At 38.4% G+C, this 23,275-nt stretch overlaps 1 protein-coding gene across 5 annotated transcripts in view; it reads right to left on the bottom strand.

Annotated features, from left to right (window-relative positions):
• The window catches only part of AP4S1 (adaptor related protein complex 4 subunit sigma 1), a 69,350-nt gene that overhangs the window by 34,372 nt on the left and 11,703 nt on the right, over positions 1–23,275 (bottom strand). For 4 of the 5 annotated variants that reach the window (XM_065905855.1, XM_065905853.1, XM_065905856.1 and 1 more), the window contains exons 2-5: positions 9,354–9,564; positions 6,619–6,705; positions 5,589–5,657; positions 1,848–1,859 (exon numbers count right to left, since the gene is read on the bottom strand). In XM_065905855.1, the coding sequence (XP_065761927.1) occupies positions 1,848–1,859; positions 5,589–5,657; positions 6,619–6,705; positions 9,354–9,491 (306 nt within the window). In that variant the 5' untranslated portion in view covers positions 9,492–9,564. Of the gene's footprint in view, positions 1–1,777; positions 1,860–5,588; positions 5,658–6,618; positions 6,706–9,353; positions 9,565–23,275 lie in introns of all 5 variants that reach the window. The other variant, XM_065905857.1, reaches the window with a different exon arrangement.

Raw genomic sequence — 23,275 nt, 5'->3', positions numbered from 1 at the left:
CTATAAAACACACCCTACTACATCTGACTCAATTGAATTCTGAGTATCTAGACTTGAAAGACTCTCCCATCCTGCTCTAAGTGTAAGGCAATGCAGCTCAGTTACCTAGAGTCATGGCAACATCAAACACTAAAGCTGAGAGGGTATCAAAGCTCTTCCAGTTTAATTCCATCATTCTGAGATGAGGAGTTTATGTGTTTTGTCTGATACACACACCCAATTGGTGGCAGGATTGAAAGCAGAACCTGAGTGTCTGTATTTCTGGCAAAATGTCTATTAAATGCTTTTGCTAACTTACTGTGTGGGCATGCTAAGTTGCTTCAGTCATGTCTGACTCTTTGTGATGCTATGGGCTGTAGCCCACTAGGCTCCTCTGTCCATAGGATTCTCTAGGCAAGAATACTGGTGTGCACTGCCATGCCCTCCTCCAGGGGATCTTCCCAACCCAGGGATCAAACCTGTGTCTCTCAAGTCTCCTGAATTGGCAGGTGCATTCTTTACCACCAGTGCCATAACTTCTTAAATCAAAAGGCATTTTTATTATTCCCCTATGTAAGGAGGAAGAGATTTATTTTGAATTGCTTTAAAAGATTTAGTTAAAATGGAATATTACATGCTGAATAAAAATATACCCTAGTATGCAGCCTGGTCTTGGGTCTGCTAGGTCAAAAGGACCACAGATTTAGGTCACTCACCACTAGAGGGCACTCAGATTTCCCTGGTTAACTTAACAGAGGTTTCCAAACACAGCCTGCAAATGAACTTTATCAACATGCCAATTTCTATCAAGAGTAAAAGGTAAATGGCCATTTCCCCGAATATACTGACAAACTGGTGCTGGACATAGGTTTCTAATCTATGTGTGTGTGTGTCTGTGTGTATACAGACTTCCCTGGTGGCTCAGACGATAAAGAATCTACCTGCAATGGAGAAGACCTGAGTTCAGTCCCTGGGTGGGGAAGATCCCCTGGAAGATGGCATGGCAACCCACTCCAGTATTCTTTCCTGGAAAACCCCCATGGACAGAGGAGCCTGGCGGGCTACAGTCTATGTAGAGTTGGACATAACTGAGTGATTAAGCACAGCACATATGTATATGTACATACATAACTGCTATAATTAATATATACTTATTATAATTAATGTCACTATTTTAGATTCAAGCCTAATGTTCTCTCAAAGAACTATTCTATTTATTGCTTTCAAGTGGTAAGCGGATTTCTTAAGTAAAAATTAAAAGACAACTTGTCTCCAGGGCACTCACACAAAGCTCGGTGGGCTCCTGCCAAAATCAGCAGTATTCTAAGCAAATCATGCTGCTCTTGGGCCCCTTGGATACTTTGATTTAAAAGGGAGAACAGAAGAAAAGGAGAATTTCCTCTGCTATAAAAGGAAATGAACACAAGCCAGGCAATTTCTTTAACCTTCCAGTTTATCATTCCTGGAAGCCTTCTTGATCATGTGGGGAATTTCTGGAGATTTATACCTGGAGCCACGAAAATCCATTCTCCGTAGGAGGACCAAGCCCTTTCTGAAGGGCTTGGAATTCTGAAAAATTTTATTTGAATTCTGAAAAAGTCTATTCCATATATGTAAGTTAGATTAATATATAACAGTGATCATTAAACACCATCACCATATTGCCCTGTATGAAAAATACAAGAATTGTCGTGAAAAAGGGTAGAGAGTTTCTGCAAATCACCTGTACCGCTACTTCTTGTCAGAGCTATTGATGGTGAGCCTTCCGGATACTGGATTCCCAGCCTTTGGCACTTACCTGATCGGGACTAGCCTGTCCTTTGCCAACTAGTGTGGAAAACGTGGCTCACAGCACTGAAAAAGGATACATCTAGTTCACTCTGGAAAAGAGAAAAGAGTCCAAGGATGAGAAGGAGACACCGGGACACAGTGCAGAGACCTGTCACTTAGCAGAGACAGTGCCTGCTCTGGCCGCCAGCCTGGAAGCAGCGGGGAGAGGCTGCTCTATAAGCAGGAGCTGGAGCACGCGGAGGCTCTGCGTTTGGGATGGTGATTTGAAAAAAGAAATAGGCTGCCGTTTGGAGGACATTTATAGGCCAGAACAATTCACTTTTAGAGTGTAGAGGGAATAAACTAATTCAACCTTTATAGAACATAGGTAATTTGATATGTATATCAAAAAATGTAATAATGTGCACACCAGTTTGAATCCATCAGTCTTACTTCTAGAAGTTTATCCTAAGGAAACAATTAGATAATGGCACTGTGATGTGTGCTAGGATATTCAGGGTAATGTTATTTATTGTAGCAAATTACTGAAAACAAGCTAGGTGTCTATCAAAGGAAGGACTAGTTAATAAATTATGGCAAATCCACAAATGATGACACAGATACATAAGTCCTGCCTCTTTTGAAGCTAACTGGGCTGGCTCTGTATTGAAACGTGATGCTAAGATGCTTCTTTCGACCCAGACAGCATGAGACTGATCTCCAAATTTAAGATCTGGAAACTCCGAAGAGTAAAAATAGACCAAGAAAGAAAGTTTAAAACTCACAAACCTAAAAATAAATCTTAGATGACAAGGCATTCTCCAGGAGTGGGATAGATTTTCTTTTATTTCCCATGGTACTCTTCTCTCTCCTCCTTCTCTTCTTTTTGCTACTGTCATCCTAAACCGGGTCATCCCTTAGTACTATCCAAGTCCTGTATAATCAACTGGCTTAAATTAAATTCTAATCTTCACTTCTGTGGTTTATGTGGTCACCGACTCTCTCCCAAAAATAACAGCTATCATTCAGCAACCTGCTATTTATTCTCAGTTACTGAATATCATAATTTTACAAACCTTAGCAATGATAGTGCTTGGACCCACTCTTCATTCTCCCAGGTTTAAAACATTGCTATTTTGGGAAATTATATTCTACTTGATAGGTGTTCTCTTAAAGTGGCTAACCATGGCCAGCTCTGAATCACAGACCCTGACTTGGAACCAGTCTGTCTTAACAGAGTGGTTGTCAAGAGATAAGCATCTCTTTCAGCTCTGGAGGGTACCTTCCTAGCTGGATGCACTACCATGTCACAGGCCACTCAGCCGCTTCCCAGCTCTAGTCGTTGAATTAGGAAATGGCTGACAGCAAGCCTCATGCATTAAGACAGTGGCTCTCAAACTGAAGCAGGCATCAGAATCACCTGGAAGGCTTGTTAAAACACAGTTTGCAGCACCTCAACCCAGACTGATTCAATAGTCTGGGGTAGGCCAAGAGTTTATCTTTCTAACAAATTCCCACGTAATACTTATGTTACTGGTCTAGGAACCATACTTTTCAAACTGAGAACAAAGTGCATGAAGGCAATGAAAGCTGGCTAGTTGATTGTCCCACAAAGAAGGAGTTTGCCAAACTTTACTTCTGGCATTAGGAGTTAGGATGAAGATACAACTTTCAACATGAGTTTTGCCCTATAGTGCACTCATGATTACTAATTATGGAGCAGATTCCACTCATTGCCTCAAGAGGAAGCAGCTTGGAAACAGTTCCTTCCTAATCTCTTTATTTAAGAGCAAAATTAAATAAACAAAACAAGTTTGAAAAATTAGCCTGTGTCACTACTGCTTCTTAAAAATGTCTAACCAAGTCTCAGGAAAGCCTATGGTAGCAGAATAAAACATCTTCACTGATTCTTTTTTAAAAGACTGTTGGATTACAAACTAACCACAAAGCTAAAGTCATCAAGATATAGTGGTACTGGCAGAAGAATAAACATACATATCTGTATGCAGAAAGACATACAGAAGACCAGAACTGAAAATCCAGAAATAAAGCCTGTTACATTTATGGTCAAGTGATTTTTTTGACAAGGGTGCCAACACAATTAAATGGGGGTGGGGCAGGGAGAATAGTCTTCTCAACAAATGGCACACGGACAACTGGATATAACATGAAGTGAGACCCCCTACTTCAAACCATATACAAAAATTACTCAAAATGGCTCAAAGACCTAAAAGCAGGAGCTAAAACTATTATATAAATGAAACAAATATAACATTGAAATCAATAAGGTCTGAGTTGGGAAAAAAAGAAGAGAACACATAAAGAGTAAATCTTTATGACCTTAGGTTAGGTAAAAGCCTTTTTAGACATGACACCAAAACATAAGCAGCAGAATAATTTAACTTCTTCAAAATTAAGAACTATTGTGTTTCAAAAGACAGCACCAAGGAAGTGAAAAGAAAACCACTGAATGGATACAGCATTTTCAAGTCATGTCTGATAAGAGATTTATACTCAGACTACATCAAGAACTTTCACAACTCAACAATAAAAAAGACAAATAATGAAATTCAAAAATGGGCAAAGGGTGTGAACAAACATTTCTCCAAAGAAGATATACAGATGGCCAATAAACACATGAAAAGATGCTCAACACTGTTATCCATTACTGAAAAGCAAATAAAACTCACAACTTATTTATACCATTTCATACCCACTGGGATGGCTATAATCAAAAACACAGATAATAACAAGGTTTGGTGAGGATGTGAAGAATTAGAACTGTCATATACTACTGATGAGAATTTAAATTATGGAGCCATTTTTGAAAACAGTTTGGCAGTTCATCAAAATGATAAACATGGCATTACAATATCACCCCCCCATTCTACTCCTAGGTATATACCCAAGAGAACTGAAAACATGATTCCACACAAGAATGTGTATATAAGCGTTCATAGTGGTATTACTCATAATAGAGAAAAAGTATAAATAACCCAAATGTCCATCAACGGAAGAATGAATTAACAAAATATTGTATATCCACAGAATAGAATATTATTCAGCAATAAAAAGAAAAGGGGCACTGACAGACACCACAATGTGACGAATGTCTTGAAAACATTATGCTAAGGTAAAAAAATTCAGTCATAAAAGACCACATATTATTGAACTTTATATAATTCTATTTATATAAAATGTCTAGAACAGGCAAACCTATAGAGACAGAAAGTAGATTAGAGATTATCTAGGGCTTGGAGCAAGTGGAGGAGATAAGTGGGAGAGAAATGCTAATGAGTATGGTGTTTCTTTTGGGGATGGTGAAATATTTTTAAACTTTGTGGTGATGGTTTCACAACTCTGAGTACATACTAAAAACTATACACTTTAAGTGGGAATTGTATGTCAGTAAGTTACATTTCAGTACAACTGTTAAAGGACTGTTGGAAGGGAACTCATGTATTCCTTAAGGGGAGTTGGTTCTGATCCTCACAGCAAGGGTTTGCATGGAAATGAATCTTAAACTAAAAGGGTCTTGGTGTCCTAGGAGGGGAAGCAGAAGAAAGAAGAAGGGATCGATTTATATAGCAAAATGTCTTAACTGAGAAAAAGACACAAGAGGTTCTTCGTCTTATAGAACTGGCTCTGTATAGAGATCTAGACATAGCATAGCTTCGAACACTTTGGATGAGCCAGAAGGAAAGGTAAAGAAAATCTGGCATTATTTGATTTTTAACTTTTAAATATTAAAGCTCTATATTAACACATGTTTTTTATATAGACCTATTTCTTGAAAATTGGACGAAGGATGAAAACCATTTTTAAGTCATGAGACTTACCACTCGGCTGAAGTAGTCATCTAAAACTTCCACAAAGTTATGGATGAATTCATAAATTGCCATCTCGTTCTGAAACAAAAAAGGAATGGTGTAAATAGTTTCAGGGTGACATATGGGGAAACCAGACATGGAGCTGCCCCGTCAGCAGCCAGGTTTTAGAGCATGTGGCTTGGTAAACAGATAACGTGAGCAAAGTAGCTTCCTATTGACAAATATTCAGAATAATTCTAGGACTTATATGTTTAAAGGAAGCTTATCAACAGGGGAAATGCAGAAAACCTTAACCTCTAAGATTTTTTGAAAAGTTCGTGATGAATCTAGCTGAACTGAAACTAGATCGAGTCTAGTGATTAGAGTTTTGAGGTTTACTCCCTGACTTCATGACCAACGGCTAAAGCCAGTTGTTTTTTTTCCTTCAGGGTCTTCGTGTTGTCACTTTTCTATCTGTAGAAGATGGGGAAACTGTTTCAAAGTTTGGTGCATGGGTGAAAAACAATCAACTGAGATTTCAAAGTATTTTAGATCTTAAACATCCTTTTCAGGGATGCCATGGCCAAACGGGCTTTTGATCTGAGACTGACATTTCTGAAAAGGCGAACTATATCTGATGAGACGTAATCACAGCACATTCACATTCACAGTTTGCTCTGGCTTCTGTCAAGTCAGCCAAGGTTTAACACCACAACCGTCTGGCCTCTACCCCTGGCTTAGTGGCCCCCCTGTGCCACAGAGAACGAGGGCAGGAAATCGGCATTGCTTAGGGTCAAGGAAGGGTGGTCTCAAGCTTCTTCACAAGCTGCTCATCTAATCCAAGAAAAATCCTAGTTTATCTCTTCCACATAGCTTTCCCCAGCCTTGACAAAAACCCAATACCTTTAGAACAAAACACAAACAAAACAATATTCTTCCAGAGTCAAGATAATGCTTGTGGAGGTAAGTGGGGAAGAAAGTGTCAATTTAAAGAGGAATAAAAAGCAGATTGTTATTCCTAATTTTCTTATATTTTCCATAAGCTCTTCTATTATCTTACCTCTGTGTCATTAACTCCAACTACAATGAAGAGAGCTGCGTACTGCCGGTATATCAGCTTAAAGTCCTTATATTCAATGAAAGAGCACTAGACAAAACACAATTAGATATTAATTCCTAAGGTTGGCAGGGATTTCTTCAAAATGGCATGCATAATTCTAGGTTCTGATCTGAGTATCTGTCTACACATTCCTAGACATACACAACACTAAGATGTTACACAGGGCTTCCCAGGTGGCGCCAGTGGTAAAGAACCCGCCTGCTAATGCAGGAGACATAAGTGACGGGAGTTAGGTCCCTGGCTTGGAAATATCCCCTGGAGGAGGGCATGGCAACCCATTCCAGGAATCTTGTCTGGATAATCTCCATGGACAGGGAAGCCTAATGGCCTACAGTCCACGGGGTCGCAAAGAGTCAGAACCTGGCTGAGCGACTCAGCACAGCAGAGCGCAGGCTCTTTTTAAAAATTCTTTAAAGGTGGTTTTTACGTGACAGATACTAGACAAAAATCATCCATTGTAAACAGTGCCTTATAAGGATTGATAAATAGCTTACCACTATTGACTAGTGGAGAAAACAACTCACTTCCCATTCATCTCTCCCCTAAGGCCGTTACATAAAAAGGGAGAGGAAGACCCTGGGAGGATAGGAATTCAACCAGCAGGATGAAGGTACAGTGTTGCCCTGCCTTTAGACTTTTGGCTTTGCTTGACCAAACGTGATTAAGAACTGTATCACTTCTTGCACTGGGATACGTTGCTCCGTGACATTCAGATATACCTGGGAATGAAGCTTTTGACCGCACTGTGTGGCATGCAGGATCTTGGTTCCCTGACCATGGATCACAACCATGGGCATGGCAGTAAAAGGGAAGAGTCCTAACCACTGCCGCTGCTGCTGAGTCACGTCAGTCGTGTCTGACTCTGAGCGACCCCACAGACGGCAGCCCACCAGGCACCACAGTCCCTGGGATTCTCCAGGCAAGAACACTGGAGCGGGCTGCCATTTCCTTCTCCAATGCATGAAAGTGAGAAGTGAAAGTGAAGTCGCTGAGTCATGTCTGACTCAGCAACCCCATGAACTGCAGCCTACCAGGCTCCTCCGTCCATGGGATTCTCCAGGCAAGAGTACTGGAGTGGGGTGCCATTGCCTTCTCTGCCTAACCACTGCACCGCCAGGGAATTCCTGAAGCTGCAAGCTTTGATTATGGCATTTTTTCCATGGGAAGCCATTCGACAATCTATTTATTGGAAGGGTTTGAGGTTTTTATTTGAAATTGGGATAAAAACCATTAAATCCAGGACCATTCTACAGCTTTAGGTTCACTGCAGGGCCAGTATAATTTCTGCTCAGTCAGATCTTTCAAGGAATCACTTCCTATTTGAAAGAACTGAGGAACATTTTTCAAAGCCTCTCAGGAGTTTCCTACATTCAAAAAAAAGTATCAAAGTACCTTTGTGGATAAAATAAAAATGAAGCTGAGACTGTGTTACTTTTGGGCTCCCTCTAAGATCTAAGATAATTTAGAATGCTTCAAAAATATCTAACGGTATACTCATTCCAAAGCATATATTTCGGAGGGTAACCTATCAGTGAAAATGATGTTTGAAATTGTGGAGTACCTGCATTCTGTAGAAAGATTCAAACAGAAATGCTTCTGCAGTCTGTTTACCCTTACTTAAAGTCTATGGCTATTAACACAGTTCTTTAATAGTTCCAGTTTCCTTTTGACAACTGCATAAAGCAGTGTGTGCCATGGCAGGCCAAAGCTGTAATTCAAAGAGGACTCTGAGATGTTCTGACTGGAAAATCAATTTATATGCCAAGGCAAACACAGTGTCGATGTGTCACTTCTGAGCACTGATGTACCTTAATATTTTATGACTTACCAGTGGTTCCTACAAGCAGCCTTTCTACATAGTCAGTGAAATGGAGAAATGGCAAATTAATGGGTGATTTATATAGGCTTTCTGATTTTGCCTTAGTTTGCTCCATGATTTCCAAAGGATTCCAAGTTTAGGGCCTAGACTAAGTAATTCTCCAATTAAAATCCCTTGTAAAAGTAGGCTCGGCTTTTTAAATTCCCATTTAGTATTATTTTAATGATTCAATTTAAACTCAATTTTGGCAGAATGGATCAATTAGTTGTTTCACATGCATTTGCTAACTTTCATTTCTCTCATCTATATACTAAGACAAGTTCAAATCAAGTTTGTTTTAAATTACTTGCTCCAGTTTTATGTTGGTGGTAAATTTATAAAAATGGTAAGCAGAATAAAAAACACCCTATTCCACATGAGAATCCTATTATTATCCTCTGGCACAAAGTGGGTCTTGAGTGTCTCCCTCTATCCTGGTCATTTGACCTCATCTTTTGGCTTAAAGAAAGCCATCTGCTACAGGCACTCCTGAGAGTTCCAAGGGCTCAGTTCTCACAAACAAAAAAAGAAGGTATGTCTATTAGCAGGAGTAAATTTGCCACTTCCATAGGGCAATGAGACAAATGTGCTGACCTAAATACGAACCCAAGACTTTCCCTGGTTTTCTTTGCTTTTATTTTCCTTAAGGGGATGTAAAGAGAGCTGTGCGCCAGTCTTCATTTCACTTCATTTGTTATTTCCTCTAATAGCTATTGAAAGAATGGGGTTCAAAGAAAACGATGGCCCTTGAGACTCAGTAATAACAAATCTGCCACACTATGTTGGATGCAGAGATGAAAGAGAGAGTCAGACTTACCTGTTCATTGGATCGAGAGAGACAGCTCTTTATGACTTCTGTTTCCAGAAGCGTACGCTTATTAATCTCCACATGTTCATAGTACTTAGAAAGTCGGGTCTGCCCTTGTTTATTCACCATGAGGAAAAATTTTATCATTTTTTTTTCCTCTGGCCACTATTTTTCCAAGTATAATTCAAAAGATATGGCAAGGGGTGGCTGTAACCAGAACCTGAAGAACAAAAAGAAAAACAGAAAGACAAGATCAAGTTTCTCAAGAATCATAATAAATGTGTTCCACAGATAAACCAGAAGTAAAATGTCTTCTGATAACATTGGTCTTCACTCCTGTGAACTAAATGAGGTTTTAATAAATAGAGATAAATTTTCACTAGTTATCCTCCAAAAACATTTTTGAGTATCCACAGGGCTTCTACTCATATTCATTCCATTGTTTCATCAATCTGCTTGGGTGCCAACTACATGTCAAGCACCAGAAAGAGATTATGGAGATGAAGAAGTAATGATTTCTGATCTTCCGATCATGACACCTAGCAAAGGTGCTGGGCAGTAGGTAAGTAACAGCATTACATAGTGTAAGTTTTACTGGGACAGGCAAACTTCTGCGGTGCACAAAAGGGAGGTGCAGGGAGCCTCACCGGAGAGTTGGGAACGGCTTCCCAGAGAAGGGGCATTTTTAAATTGATTAAAAATTAATTAAATTGATTAAAAATTAATTAAAAATTAGGCAAGACATTGAAGAATGACCCAGAGGGAGTGACTCTGAGGCACAGAAATTACGGGAATGAAAGCTCTGGGAAAGCTCACCTTGGTTGCAGGTCAAGGGGCAGAAAGAATGGTCATAGGAAACTGATCTGCTCACATAAGACAAAATTGGCTTTAGAAGTGATGCTAGGGAATATGAACTTTATTCTATGGACAATGGAGACAGGATCTGTACTGAAGTTCTTTCGTTAGTGCTGGGAGCCACAGTAACATCAATTATTTGTCAAAGTCCTCAAACAAAACCCTACAAGGTACTGAGCAGTTTACATACATTATTTAGTTCTCACAATTTTCTGCAGCAGGGACTTCTGTTATTCCCATTTCAAGGACAAGCAAATTGAATTCTATGGATGTTATGGTGCCCAGCGTCCCTGGATGCCTGCGTATCAGGGATGAGACACAGCTCAGAGGACAAGACAGACCCCTAACACTCCTACTCCTAGGGGTTGATGCTCATGGTTTTATTTCCAACTCAGCTGTATTGCAGCTCATGTTCATTATTCTTATACTTAATTAGTTTTCCAAATAATCAGTGCAGAAGCACACAATATTGACCAATGGCCAGTTCTTTCATCATGATCATCAGAGCTGTCTCATCTAAAACCAATACTATAGTATCATATTCACATTTTGCAGTATCTTTGAAAATCAGTGCAAAAGACTAAGGTTAAGCATAGTTAGTACTTAAGTGAAATTTTAAAAGTTGGAATAATTTTACAGAAGAGTTGCAACAGATTATAATACTTGAACTAAGGTTTATATTATATTTTTGCCCTCCCAGCTCATCTCTCGTATCCTAAACCCTGTCACACAGGTGGTTACCTCAAAACAATTCCAAACATTAAGAGCGGGTTAGAACCGGATCCAGGCTGGCAAAGCTTGGGGCTGCTGCATTCACCTAGAACAGGATGCCATCTAGACCAGCTCAGCTGGGGACTTGACAGCAGGGCCATGGGGGAGGCCTGCGGTCATTCACTCTCTTTTCCAGGAAGATAAACTCACTACTGTAGGTGGGATTGCAACATCCTCTGTGTTATTTAATCATCTGGCAGTAAGTGCTGCTTTTATTCTCCTTACAAATGACTGCCAGTAAATTATGGCAGATGACTAATAAATTAAGATTACCATCCTTTCTTTTACTCCCTTTCAGCACAGTTATTTTGAAACCATCTTTACGAAAGTTAGAAATATACCCTGGATTCCAACTGCTGGGTAAATGACAGAAAAAAAAAAAAATTTGTCTCAAAGGTACTCGTGACCCAACCTTCGCCTTTAAATGCCCTAGCTGCATTAAGTGGTAAAATGAGATGTAAAATGACCCCACTAAGATGCTACACCAAGGGATCAAATTGGTTTCTACCTTGTAAGCACAGCATTCCTTCCCACTGACTTCAACAGGAAGGATGACAAACAAGGACGCACTGAACTGATACTCATTAGAACGCAAGTTTTGAAAATAGTAGCCGAAGGCATCTAAAGACTTGAATGCATCACCTTTTTTTTTGCATGCTCATAGACAATTACACAATTTATAACTGTAGGATTACACAGTGGTAATAAAGTAGACAAGCAAAACTGTAAACTATTTGTACTATAAAATATACGATACCAAAATAGACATTGCAGAGACTCGGAGACAGGTACATGTTTGAGAACTGAAGATGAATGACTTAAGAACCTATCTTGGTTACTAATTATGAGGGAGGAGGGAGATTAAACAACTATGAAACCAGGGTAGGGCAATAAGAAGGAATATGCTTAGACAAGTGTTGGGAGTGGTCAGGGAGCAGGTATGAACTTCCTCTCTTAATAAACTTTGCATTCAACAACACACAGGCTGGGGAAGATGTTCTGACTGCCAAGAAGTTATAAGATTCTACACCCAAGAACTTGTGTGAATATACATGAAAAATCAAGGAAGAATAAAGAAAAGAAACTTTACTGGGAAAGACATTACACAGAGGGTGCTAGGATGCCTACAGGTCAAGGTTAGGGGAGGTTGGTAGAGTCACAGCAGAATACGAGCCCCCTACATGATGTAAACTTAATGCTTAGAAGAGAGACTGGAAAGATGGAAGTAAATATTGAATTGAGCACAGTTTTTTATATTTCTGATGATATATCTCTGGGAGTTAGAACTGGAAGAATCTTTATAGTTGTCATATCCAAAGATGATAAACATATTTCAACTTGGGTGCCAACTGTGATTAACTGTACTAAGTGCTTCGAGCATTGTGTTGGGAAGGATTCTGAAGCTGTTTTCAGGTTCTGAACAAAACGATGTCATGAATAATTAGTAATGTCAGCTGTGGGTGAGGAAGCAGGGTGTGGCAACATACGTACTTTGTATCTGTCATCTCTGATGTGCACTCCCTTATGGGAAAACCAGTAACCTGAGATGTAGAGTGAAGTCCTGAATTCTGCTCTCTTGACTCATAATATAATGCTGCCTTTAATTTATCACGTTGCCTCTGCCTCACTCGGTGTATTAGTGTCATTAAATGTTCATTTAAGCTTAATAAGCACCAACTTCAGGTAGCTGTGGGAATGATCAACTCAACATTATCTTTTCTAAAGCTGCTGCACAACTAATTTGGAAAATACCAGACAATTCACTACTTGAAAACGGTAGAGCAGAAAGTTTCTAGAAACAAAGATGATATTTGATGATGGCTCTCCTGGAGAAGGAAATGGCAACCATTCCAGTATTCTTGCCTGGAGAACCCCACGGACAGAGGAGGCTGGCAGGCTACAGCCCATGGGGTTGCAAAGAGTCGGACATGGAACTTCACAACTAAACAACATCCTTTCGAGCTCTAAATGCTTTCTATGTACCTCAGAATCACAATATTGTAAAACACACACACACACACTCAGGTAATATCAGACAAAAACTTTTTTCTGGCCCCATGAAACTGACTGAAATACAATCTCCCAAGTTAAAAAGCCAATTTCCACCAAAAAAAAAATTATATAGTATTCATAGAATGTAATAGTCAAAAGTATAAACTAACTAGACAGAACTTGACTGGCTCTACTACTTATTAGCCTTGTGATCCTGGGCAAATTACTTAACCTTCCTGTACTCAGTCTGAAGTACAATGGGAATAATAGCACTATTAGACCTTCTAGGCTGTGAGCAGTAGTTAGTATATGTAACATTCTTGGAACAGTTTGGCAGTTGGCATCAAGTAAGTGCTACTTAAGTGTTGGCCCACATCATTAGGATAATATTTCACCTTTTCCTGAGACAAGCCTTTCCTGGCTATCCCAATCTCTCTTTCTAACCACAAAATGGTGGCTATCTCTTCTTTTAAACCATCACTGCATTTTACAAAATCTGTCACCCTAAATTATCACTATGCAAATACATTCTGAGTTCCCCTACCAGACCAATGAGTTTCACTTTCTTGTCATATATTTTACATTGTGACATATTTTACATATATGGGTACATACATATCTGAGCAGAAGTTCATAAAACAATACTTACTCACATTTTGTGGATTGTACTCTAGTATCTTCTATGACATTTCATTGTGTAAAAAAAAATGCAGTTGTGGGGAGTTTGGATTACATAGACATGGATTTTCTTCAAAACTCACCAAATGTAAAGATTTATCCTTTTATTATATGCAAATTTTACATAAAAGGAAATTAATACTCTAGTTAACGATACATATGGTGAAGTATTTGGGGGAAATGTACTGTCTATAATTTACTTTGTTTTATTTGGGGGGGGGGGCATGTTGAGTGACTTGAGGGATCTCAGTTCCCTGACCAGGGATTGAACACAGGGCCACTGCAGAGAAAGCCCACAGTCCTAACCATGAGGCCAACAGGAAACTCCTTATAATTTACACCAAAAAACTAAGATAAATTAATGGATGGGTAGATAGATGGGACAGACAGTTAGGTGTATGATAAATTAAGTACAGTCGGCCCTCTAGATCTGTGGGTTCTGTATCCATATATTCAACCAACCACAGATTGAAAATATTTGGGAAAAAAATTCCAGTAAGTTACAAAAAGCAAAACCTGAATATGCTGTGCAATGGCAACTATTTATGTAGCATTTACATTGTACCAGGTATTATAAGTAATTTAGAGTTATTTCTAGATTACTTTAAATTATTTTAAAGTATATGAAGGATGTGTGTAGGTTGTATGCAAACATGACACCATTTTATATAAGGAACTTGAGCATTCACAGATTTTGGTATGTGTGGGAGCCCTGGAACCAATCCCCTGCAGATAATGAGGGATGGATGAAATAGTAAAAGATTAATGGTAGAACAGAGTGGCAAGGATATGAGAAATCACTGTGAAATTCTTTTCAACTTTGTAGTATATTTGAAAATCATCATAACAAAATATTGAGGAAAAAATGCAAGCTGTGACCCACTGATGTCTTTCAGTTCCATAGATGTTATTTTTTAGAACAGTTTTAGAGTCACAGAAAAAATTCCAAGGACATAGAGTGTTCTCATATACTCCACAAAGAGTTTCCCCTATTATCAACATTTTAGTTAGCATCAGTTCAGTTTAGTTCAGTCACTCAGTCGTGTACAACTCTTTGTGACTCCATGGACCATAGCACGCCAGGCCTCCCTGTCCATCACCAACTCCCGGAGTTCACTCAAACTCATCTCCATTGAGTCGGTGATGCCATCCAACCATCTCATGCTCTGTCGTCCCCTTCTCCTCCTGCCTTCAATCTTTCCCAGCATCAGGGTCTTTTCAAACGAGTCAGCGCTTCACATCAGGTGGCCAAAGTATTGGAGTTTCACCTTCACCATCAGTCCTTCCAAAGAACACTCAGGACTGATCTCCTTTAGGATGGACTGGTTGGATCTCCTTGCAGTCCAACGAACTCTCAAGAGTCTTCTCCAACACCACGGTTCAAAAGCATCAATTCTTCGGCGCTCAGCTTTCTTTATAGTCCAACTCTGACATCCATACATGACTACTGGAAAACCCATAGCCTTGATGAGACAGACCTTTGTTGGCAAAGTAATGTCTCAGCTTTTTAACATGTTGTCTAGGTTGGTCATAACTTTCTTATGTTACAACTAATGAAACTGATACATTATTATTAACTGAAGTCTATACTTTATTCAGATCTCCCCATGGCATGTGGGATGTTCTCGGATCAAGGATTGAACCCGTGTCCCCTGCATTGGCAGGCAGATTCTTAACTACTGGACCACAGGGAAGTCCAAGAGATATATTTTTGAATGCAGCAAAAGGACTTCCTGTTGAACTTTCCTGTTGGTACAGTGGATAAGAATCTGCCCATCAATGGAAGGAACATGGGTTGGATCCCAGGTCCATGAAGATCCCACATGCCATGGAGCAACTAAGCCTTCGTGCCACAACTACTGAGTCTGTGCTCCAGAGCCCACCAGCTGCAACCAGTAGAGCCCACGCATCTAGAGCCCATGCTCCACAACAAGAGAAGGCACTGCAATGAGAAACTGGTGCACTGCAACAAAGAGTAGCCCTCGGTCACTGTAATTAGAGAGCCTGTGCACAGCAAGGAAGACCCAGCATAGCCAAAAAAAAGACAGAGAGACTTCCTCTTGAACCAATCTAGCTTAGGCCTTCCTGGGTCTTTATCCCATTGGTCCAGTGCCTTGGCTCCCATTCCTGCTCTGGGCTCAGTTCTTAATGAAATGGTTTGAATTTCTATCATCTTCTACCACTTGATCTTTGGTATCTGCCCTTTGGCTATAACTCCAAGGGCCTTTGGCACTCAGTCCTTGCACTGTCAACTGAGATTAATAACTAACTTACAAAGTGGTGGCAAGGATTAAATGAAGTAATAATACAGTTCTTGTAAAATATTTAGCATACTGACTTCTTTCATTTCCTTCTTTTATGTGTGTTAAATTAGAAAAAAGTGCTAATAAGGTTATATAAGGAGACAGATATGTTATGTATATATTATTACTGACTTCTTAATAGTTATTAATTGGAAAAGACCCTGATGCTGGTAAAGATTACAGGATGGAGGAGAAGGGGACAATAGAGGATGAGATGGTTGGATAGCATCACCGATTCAATGGACATGAGTTTGAGCAAACTCCAGGAGTACTGAAGGACAAGGAAGCCTGGTCTGCTGCAGTCCATGGGGTTGCAAAGAGTTGGCCATGACTTGGCAACTGAACAACAACACAATTAATTTGTTGTAAGTTTTCTATAATGTGACCGGGTAGAGTGCAACAAAAACAATCATGAAAATGATTCTACTTTTCAACTCAAGCATTTTAGTCTTGGGGATCTATCCTAAGGTATAAATAAAAATCCACATGCATGAAAAAGTTTAAAGCAATATCATTTACAGTAGTGAAAAATAAAACAAGCCCAGATACTACAAACTAATAATCAAGTTAAATGAATACTAACTTGGTGTCCTTTTACCATTAAAATAAATATGCAGATTATGAGATGAATGGGAAAATATAGACAATATAAAGTTAAGTCACAAAAACAGAACACCAACTTTTTACCCATATGATTAAAACTATGTAGAAGGAACAGCTGAATAAAGATGAAAAGACCAAACAGAAACCATGCAAAAACAATAAGAAATAAAACAAACAACAACAACAACAAAAAAGAAAAAGATACCAAACAGACAAACCTTAAAAACATTGTGCTAAACTGAAAGAAGCTGTCACAAAGAGGACACAGTCTATTTATATGAAATGTCCAGAAGAGGCAAATCTGCAGAGACAGAAAGTAGATAAAGGGTTGCCAGGGGATGCAGGCTTGAAGGGTGAGTTCTGAGAAGTGTGGGGTCATGGTGATGGTTGCACCAATATATGAGTACATTAAAAGAACTGAATGATATACTTTAAATGGATGATCTTTATGCTATATGAATTATATCACAATAAAGGTGCTAAGAAGAGACAGACTGACATCAGACAATGTGGAAGAGCTTCCAATAGCCAAAACTAGAAAGATGTGAATAGCAAATAACATAGTACTGGATTATAACTCAAAGTATAAAATAAGTATACATGAGTGCTTGCGTGTGAGTTCACTCTCTTAGTCGTATCCATCCAACTCTTTGTGACCCCATGGACTATAGCCTGCCAGGTTCTCCTGTCCATGGAATTTTCCAGGCAAGAATACTCAAGTGGGTTGCCATTTCCTTCTTCAGAGGATCTTTCTGACCTAGGAACTGAACCCACATCTCCTGCATTGGCAGGTGCATTCTTTACCGCTGTGCCACCTGGGAAGCCCCATACAGGAGTACATACTGATTTAAATAAATAAATGGGACAGAAGAATCCCAAACATACATTTTGATACTCTCTACTGCAGGAGGTGGAGCTTAATTTCGCACCCACTCCCCCATCCGTTTGAGAGTGAGTTGAACCGAGTGATTCACTTTCAAAAAACAGAAGATGGGAATAGAACCTAGTAACTTTAGGAACTTCCCTGGCAGTCCAGTGGTTAAGACATCGTCTTCCAATGCAGGGGGTGTGGGTTCGATACCTGGTCTGGGAGCTAAGACACCACATGCCTTGCAGTCAAAACACCAAAACATAAAACAGAAGCTATATTGTAACAAATTCACTAAAAGACTTAAAAAAAAAAAAAAAGTACCTTTACAGTTGAAAACCTGGCACACACTACCTTAGCCAAGTAATCATCAATGAAGGCTAAATCATCAATGATGTCATATCCCTCCACCATTTGACACGGTGAGAATGCTTCACCTCTGTGATATTCTTTCCTAAAGCCATAACCCATTCTAATGATGAGAAAATACAACAAACCCACATTAAAGGACGTTCTAAAAAATATCTGAGTTGTACTCCTCCAAACAGTCAAGATCATGAAGAACAAAGAAGGCAGGAGAACCTGTCACAGGTCAGAGAAGATTAAGGGGATAATGACTACATGCAATGCGGTATCCTGCAGGGACTCACAGAACAGAAAAGGACATTGATGAAAAACTGAACAGCCTGAGTCTGGTTAATAATAATGCTACCTATTTTTTCTTTTTTTTTTAATGACAAATGTACCACAGTAACATAAGAATATAACACTGGGGAAGACAGGTGAGGCTATACAGAAATTCTCTGTACTATCTTTGCAACTCTTTCATGAATCAAAAATTATTATAAATATAGGAGGTTCCCTTGTAGCCTAGTGGTTAGGCTATCCAGGGTCTTCTGTGTTTCCATACACATTTTAAAATTATTTGTTCCAGTTCTGTCAAAAATGCCACAGGTATTTTGATAGGAATTGCACTGAATCTGTAGATTGCCTTGGGTAGTATGGTCATTTTAACAATATTGATTACTCCTACCCAAGAACATAATATATCTTTCTATCTCTTTGTGTCATCTTCAGTTCCTTTCATCAGTGTCTGCTGGTTTTCCAAGTACAAATCTTTTACCTCTTAGGTACGTTTATTCCTAGGTATTTTATTCTTTTTGTGCCATGTGACTTGTGGGATTTTAGTTCTCCAACCAAGGATGGAACCCACATTCATCCCCAGGGCAGTGGACTGACAGGGAATTTGATGTGATGATTAATGGGGTTGTTTCCTTAATTTCTCCTTCTTATAGTTCACTACCAGTGTTTAGAAATGTAACAGATTTCTGTATATTAATTTTATATCGTGCATAAATGTTATAGCTCCTATGGAAAACAACCTGGCAGTTTCTTTAAGAAAGTTAAAGATGAACTTACCATATTATCCAGAAATTCTACTTCTAAATATATACTGAAGAGAAATGAAAATGTATATCCATAAAAATAACTTATACATGAATGTTCATAAAAGCATTATTCTTAATAGACAAAAAATAGAAACAAACCTAATGTCCACCAGCTAATGAATGGATTAAAAGAAATGTGGTATATCTACAGACAGGGGAAAACTATTCAATAACAAATAAGAAAATACTGCTGTGCTATTAATACAAAATGGATGAACCTTTAAAACATTACATTAAATGAAGGAAGCCAGATGCAAAATACTATTGTATAAAGTCTTTTAATATGAAATGTCCAGAAAAGGCTAATCTATAGAGATAGAAAGTATATTAGTAGTTAACCTAGGGCCAGGAGAGAAAGTTTTGGGGTAAAACAAGGATGGGGTTCCTTTTCAGGATGATGAAAATCTTCAAAATCTGGATTTAATTGCACGGTAATATCTACACAGCTTTGTCAATTTACTAAAATTATATATGCACATGTATATTATATGAAGTTCAGAGCTACTATAATAAGCATGAAAGGAAGCAGTTATACCGAAATATATTTGCTTAAATCTGGATGGTAGAATTAGGGGCGATTTTAGTTCTCCATCCTTACTTTGCTTTCTTCCCTAAGTTTTAAGACATGTCTTACTCAATGTGTTATACATAAAAAAAGTTTGTTTAAAAAATGTTGCACTGCATTACAAAATTAGCCAACTCAAAACTAAATGTTTAATAATGAAGCTATTGTTTCATTTACTGTGGCATTTCTAAACGCCATACTTCTTTAAAATACATACTGTTTTTCAAAATGGATGTGCTGAGAGCATCTAATCAGTATGGCCTAACCCAGAAAAAACATAAATAATAAGTGCTAGATACTATTTGCCACACCGTGTTGTTTTATTCCACAGGCCTCCAAGTTATTTAGCTGTTTCTGAATTTCTCCATCCATAAATGAGAGGAAACAATACTGGTCAGTAGCAGATTTGCATCTAATTTGGAGTACCTCCCTTGGAATTCATATGTTATATATTCTTTTTTTATATACTGAAATGGCTTGTTTCTTTGCTTACTGGAAACCTATGATAATTCAGTTTTCTTCATCTACCAACTGGGGAATAAAGACAGCTGCTTCACAAACTTTTTGTGAGGACTTAAAGAGATGAAGGAAACGTAAAGCACACAGTCCCCCTTTTCCCTCCTCAAGACTTCTTCCCCAGTGTAGGCTGCCCTCAAGAAATCCATCACCATCTGCTTTTCTTTACATCCATCCTCCTCCTTGTTCCCTCTCTCTCTCTAAACCTCTCCTTTATGATTTAGAATGCATGTTGCAGCAGCTTCTGCTGAAACTTTCACTTTATGCTAAATCCATGGGTCACTCAAGAAATATTTCAATCACATTTGACTTATCTTGCTTGCAGGCTGCTATTTTACTTAAGTAGTTTTAAAATCATTAAAACATTTTAAAGTGTTAAATTCCAATCAAATTCAGGATTTGTGGGAACCCTGAAGCTGACAATTTTGCAGAAAAATTATGAAAGTACTTTGAGAATAAACCTTAATAGTCTTGTCTACCATTTTTCTGTAGTATATCTGAAAATTTTCTAAAGCTTCATGTGACCCTCAAATCTTGATCTAAAGCCATTTTGGTAAATTGATCAAAAAGTCTTATCAGAATTTCCCTGGTGGTCCAGTGGTTAAGACTGCACTTTCACTGCAGTGGGTACAGGCTCATCCCTGTTCAGGGAACTAAGATCCTGCAAGCCCTGCAGCATGGTCAAAAAACAAAACAAAAAAAGCCTCATTGAATTCTGGTTTAAGAATTTAAAATCCAAATAAGCATGGTTATTTGTACATCAACATCATTAATCCTTAGGAAAATGCAAATTAAAACCACAGCAAGATACTACTTCCCACGCATTTAAAACACATACATAAATAAAAGCTGAGACAAGTTGAAAGTTTCAGTGAAAAGGACAGATGTTGTATTTTTGGAGATGTTCAAGTATCAGACTTTCTATCCTAAATCAAAGGGTATCTTTACAGCAATGTGATTGAAGCAGGGGAGAAAAGCCATATTTCAAAAACTAAGGATGAAGACCTTATATACTATAAATAGACCATTACATTGTCCCTTTGAAAGTACTTGTTTTATTTTTATTCATTAGTCATGTGTGTGTGTGGAGTGGGGGATGGAGGAATTGAGAACGGACTGTTAGTCATTTGCCAGAGAGGTGCTATAAAATCTGGTGGTAGGGGAGCTGTGAAGTTTAAGGAAACAAAATGTTAAAGGCTGGAGATCATAGTCTGTTCTTATGGTTGTTATCTTCCCTTCCACTCTTCTTAGAATAGAAAAGTTGCTTTCAGGTAAGTAACCAGACTCAACCTTCCCATTACTACACAAAATGAAGATAACAACAGGCATCTTTCAAAATCAAAATAAAGATTTGTCTTCTAAAATTATATTCTTTTTGGTTTCAATGTTGAGGGTAACTTATTCTGAAACTAAAAATAACATTATAAAAGGGAACTAAATGTTTACTTCGACAAAACATGGGCATGGGCTAGAAATAGTGAAGAGATACTTCTGGTAGTTAATCTTGTTTCAAATTGTTTAGTTAAAATCAGACACGCAAATTAAGTATTTGTGCTTAGCAACTAAAAATCTTCATAGAAGTTTTTGATTAATAAAGACATTTAATGTCTTAATTTTAGAGAGGAGGCAGTGGGGGGCAGAGACCTAGGGTCTTATAGATGGGCTCCTTCCAGGATTTGATACTATAATGTTACAATTTGTCAGTAAGGAGGAACTCCAGCAGGCTGAAGTAGGATTACTATGTATTACTTTCCACTCCCATAAAATCGTGTATCGAGTTATTTCTCAGATTGGAAATACTTCTAACAAGATGTTCTGGATTTTGAAAAACTTAACTCTGCATTTCTTAAATTAGGTTTGTTAGACATTGTTAGACATCTGATTTCCAATGAAAACTGTGAAAGACATACGGAGAAAGATTATTCTTACACATTTTTCCCTCTCTCAAATAGTTCTGTGTTAGGGTTCAAGTGATAAGTGTGTAGGTACTCTTACAAGGTCAAATACAATGTTACAGATTTTAAATTGAAATCAAACTAAAGGAATTGAGAATTAAATTTTGATTTGCTGATGGCTCCTACAGTTTTGGGCTTCCCTGGTGGCTCAGAGGTTAAAGTGTGTGCCCGCAATGCGGGTTCGATCCGCAATGCAGGTTCGATCCCTGGGTTGGGAAGAACCCCTGGAGAAGGAACTGGCAACCCACTCCAGTATTCTTGCCTGGAGAATCCCATGGACGGAGGAGCCTGGTGGGCTACAGTTCACGGGGTTGCAAAGAACTGGACATGACTGAGTGACTTCACTTTCACTTTTCACCTACAGTTTTATGTCAAACAAAGAAGAAACAAACAAATAAACAAAACCCCACTGGGATACAGAGGAATCTTACTTTATACAAATGTCTATCGACTTTCCTGGCAGTCTTATGTTCAATGTCCCCTACAAGGGACCCAGGTTCAATCCCTGATTAGGGAGTTAGGATCCTACCTGCCATGCAGCCAAAAAAAGGGGAAGAAAAAGAAAAATGTCTATAGAACTATTAAGTCTATAGAAAAGACAATTATAAATTAAAGCACAAAACTCAAATTATGGAAAATGTTTCTATAAAGCCATCACTCCATTAATTTATCTGCAATTAATTTGTTTCAACATTATAAAGTCTTTCACTCTAATGTTCACATTACCTGTGTGTGTCGGGGGGGGGGGCGAATTAGTAACGATGTGGATATTTTCCTTAAAAATATGTAAGAAAACAATACTATAAAACTACACTTATACACTCACATTATTAAGATCTTAATTAAAGTGTGTCCTATGTCAAAATGAAGCACTCTTAAAAGTTACGTGAACATTTTTTAGTCCTAAGGATATCACTAGAGAATTATGGCTCCATTTTGCAGATACGCACTTTAAGAGAAACAATGAAACATAAAAATGTCTGTATTAAACTTTATTTTGGGGATCAGTTTACTCAATCAACAGGATCCATGTTTTTTGTTAGTTACGTGGCCACAACTAACTCTAATTCAAATAAGTAATTAATGCTCCTAATATTTGATGGTGGTCATGAAAGAACTCCATGGCTATAACCTGAGAGGCATTATTCACCTTTTCTCATGAGATGTGCTAAAAACCCAATAAAACTACTCTTGAAGACAGATAATAACAATGGAAAACACTTACCTTACCCAGTGTTTACCAATCAGATAAGTGCTATTTTGAATACTTTACCTATACTCATTTAATTCGCATAATAGCTTTATGAGTTAGGGACTGTTTTTATCTCCACTTCACAGATATGAAAACTTAGTCACTCGCCAAACGTCACCAAGTAA

The sequence above is a fragment of the Muntiacus reevesi genome, chromosome 15 (assembly GCF_963930625.1).
Source record: "Muntiacus reevesi chromosome 15, mMunRee1.1, whole genome shotgun sequence".
Classification (NCBI taxonomy): Eukaryota; Metazoa; Chordata; class Mammalia; order Artiodactyla; family Cervidae; genus Muntiacus; species Muntiacus reevesi.
Note: the sequence above shows the minus strand (reverse complement) of the source record. Positions and strands in the feature narration are given on the sequence as shown.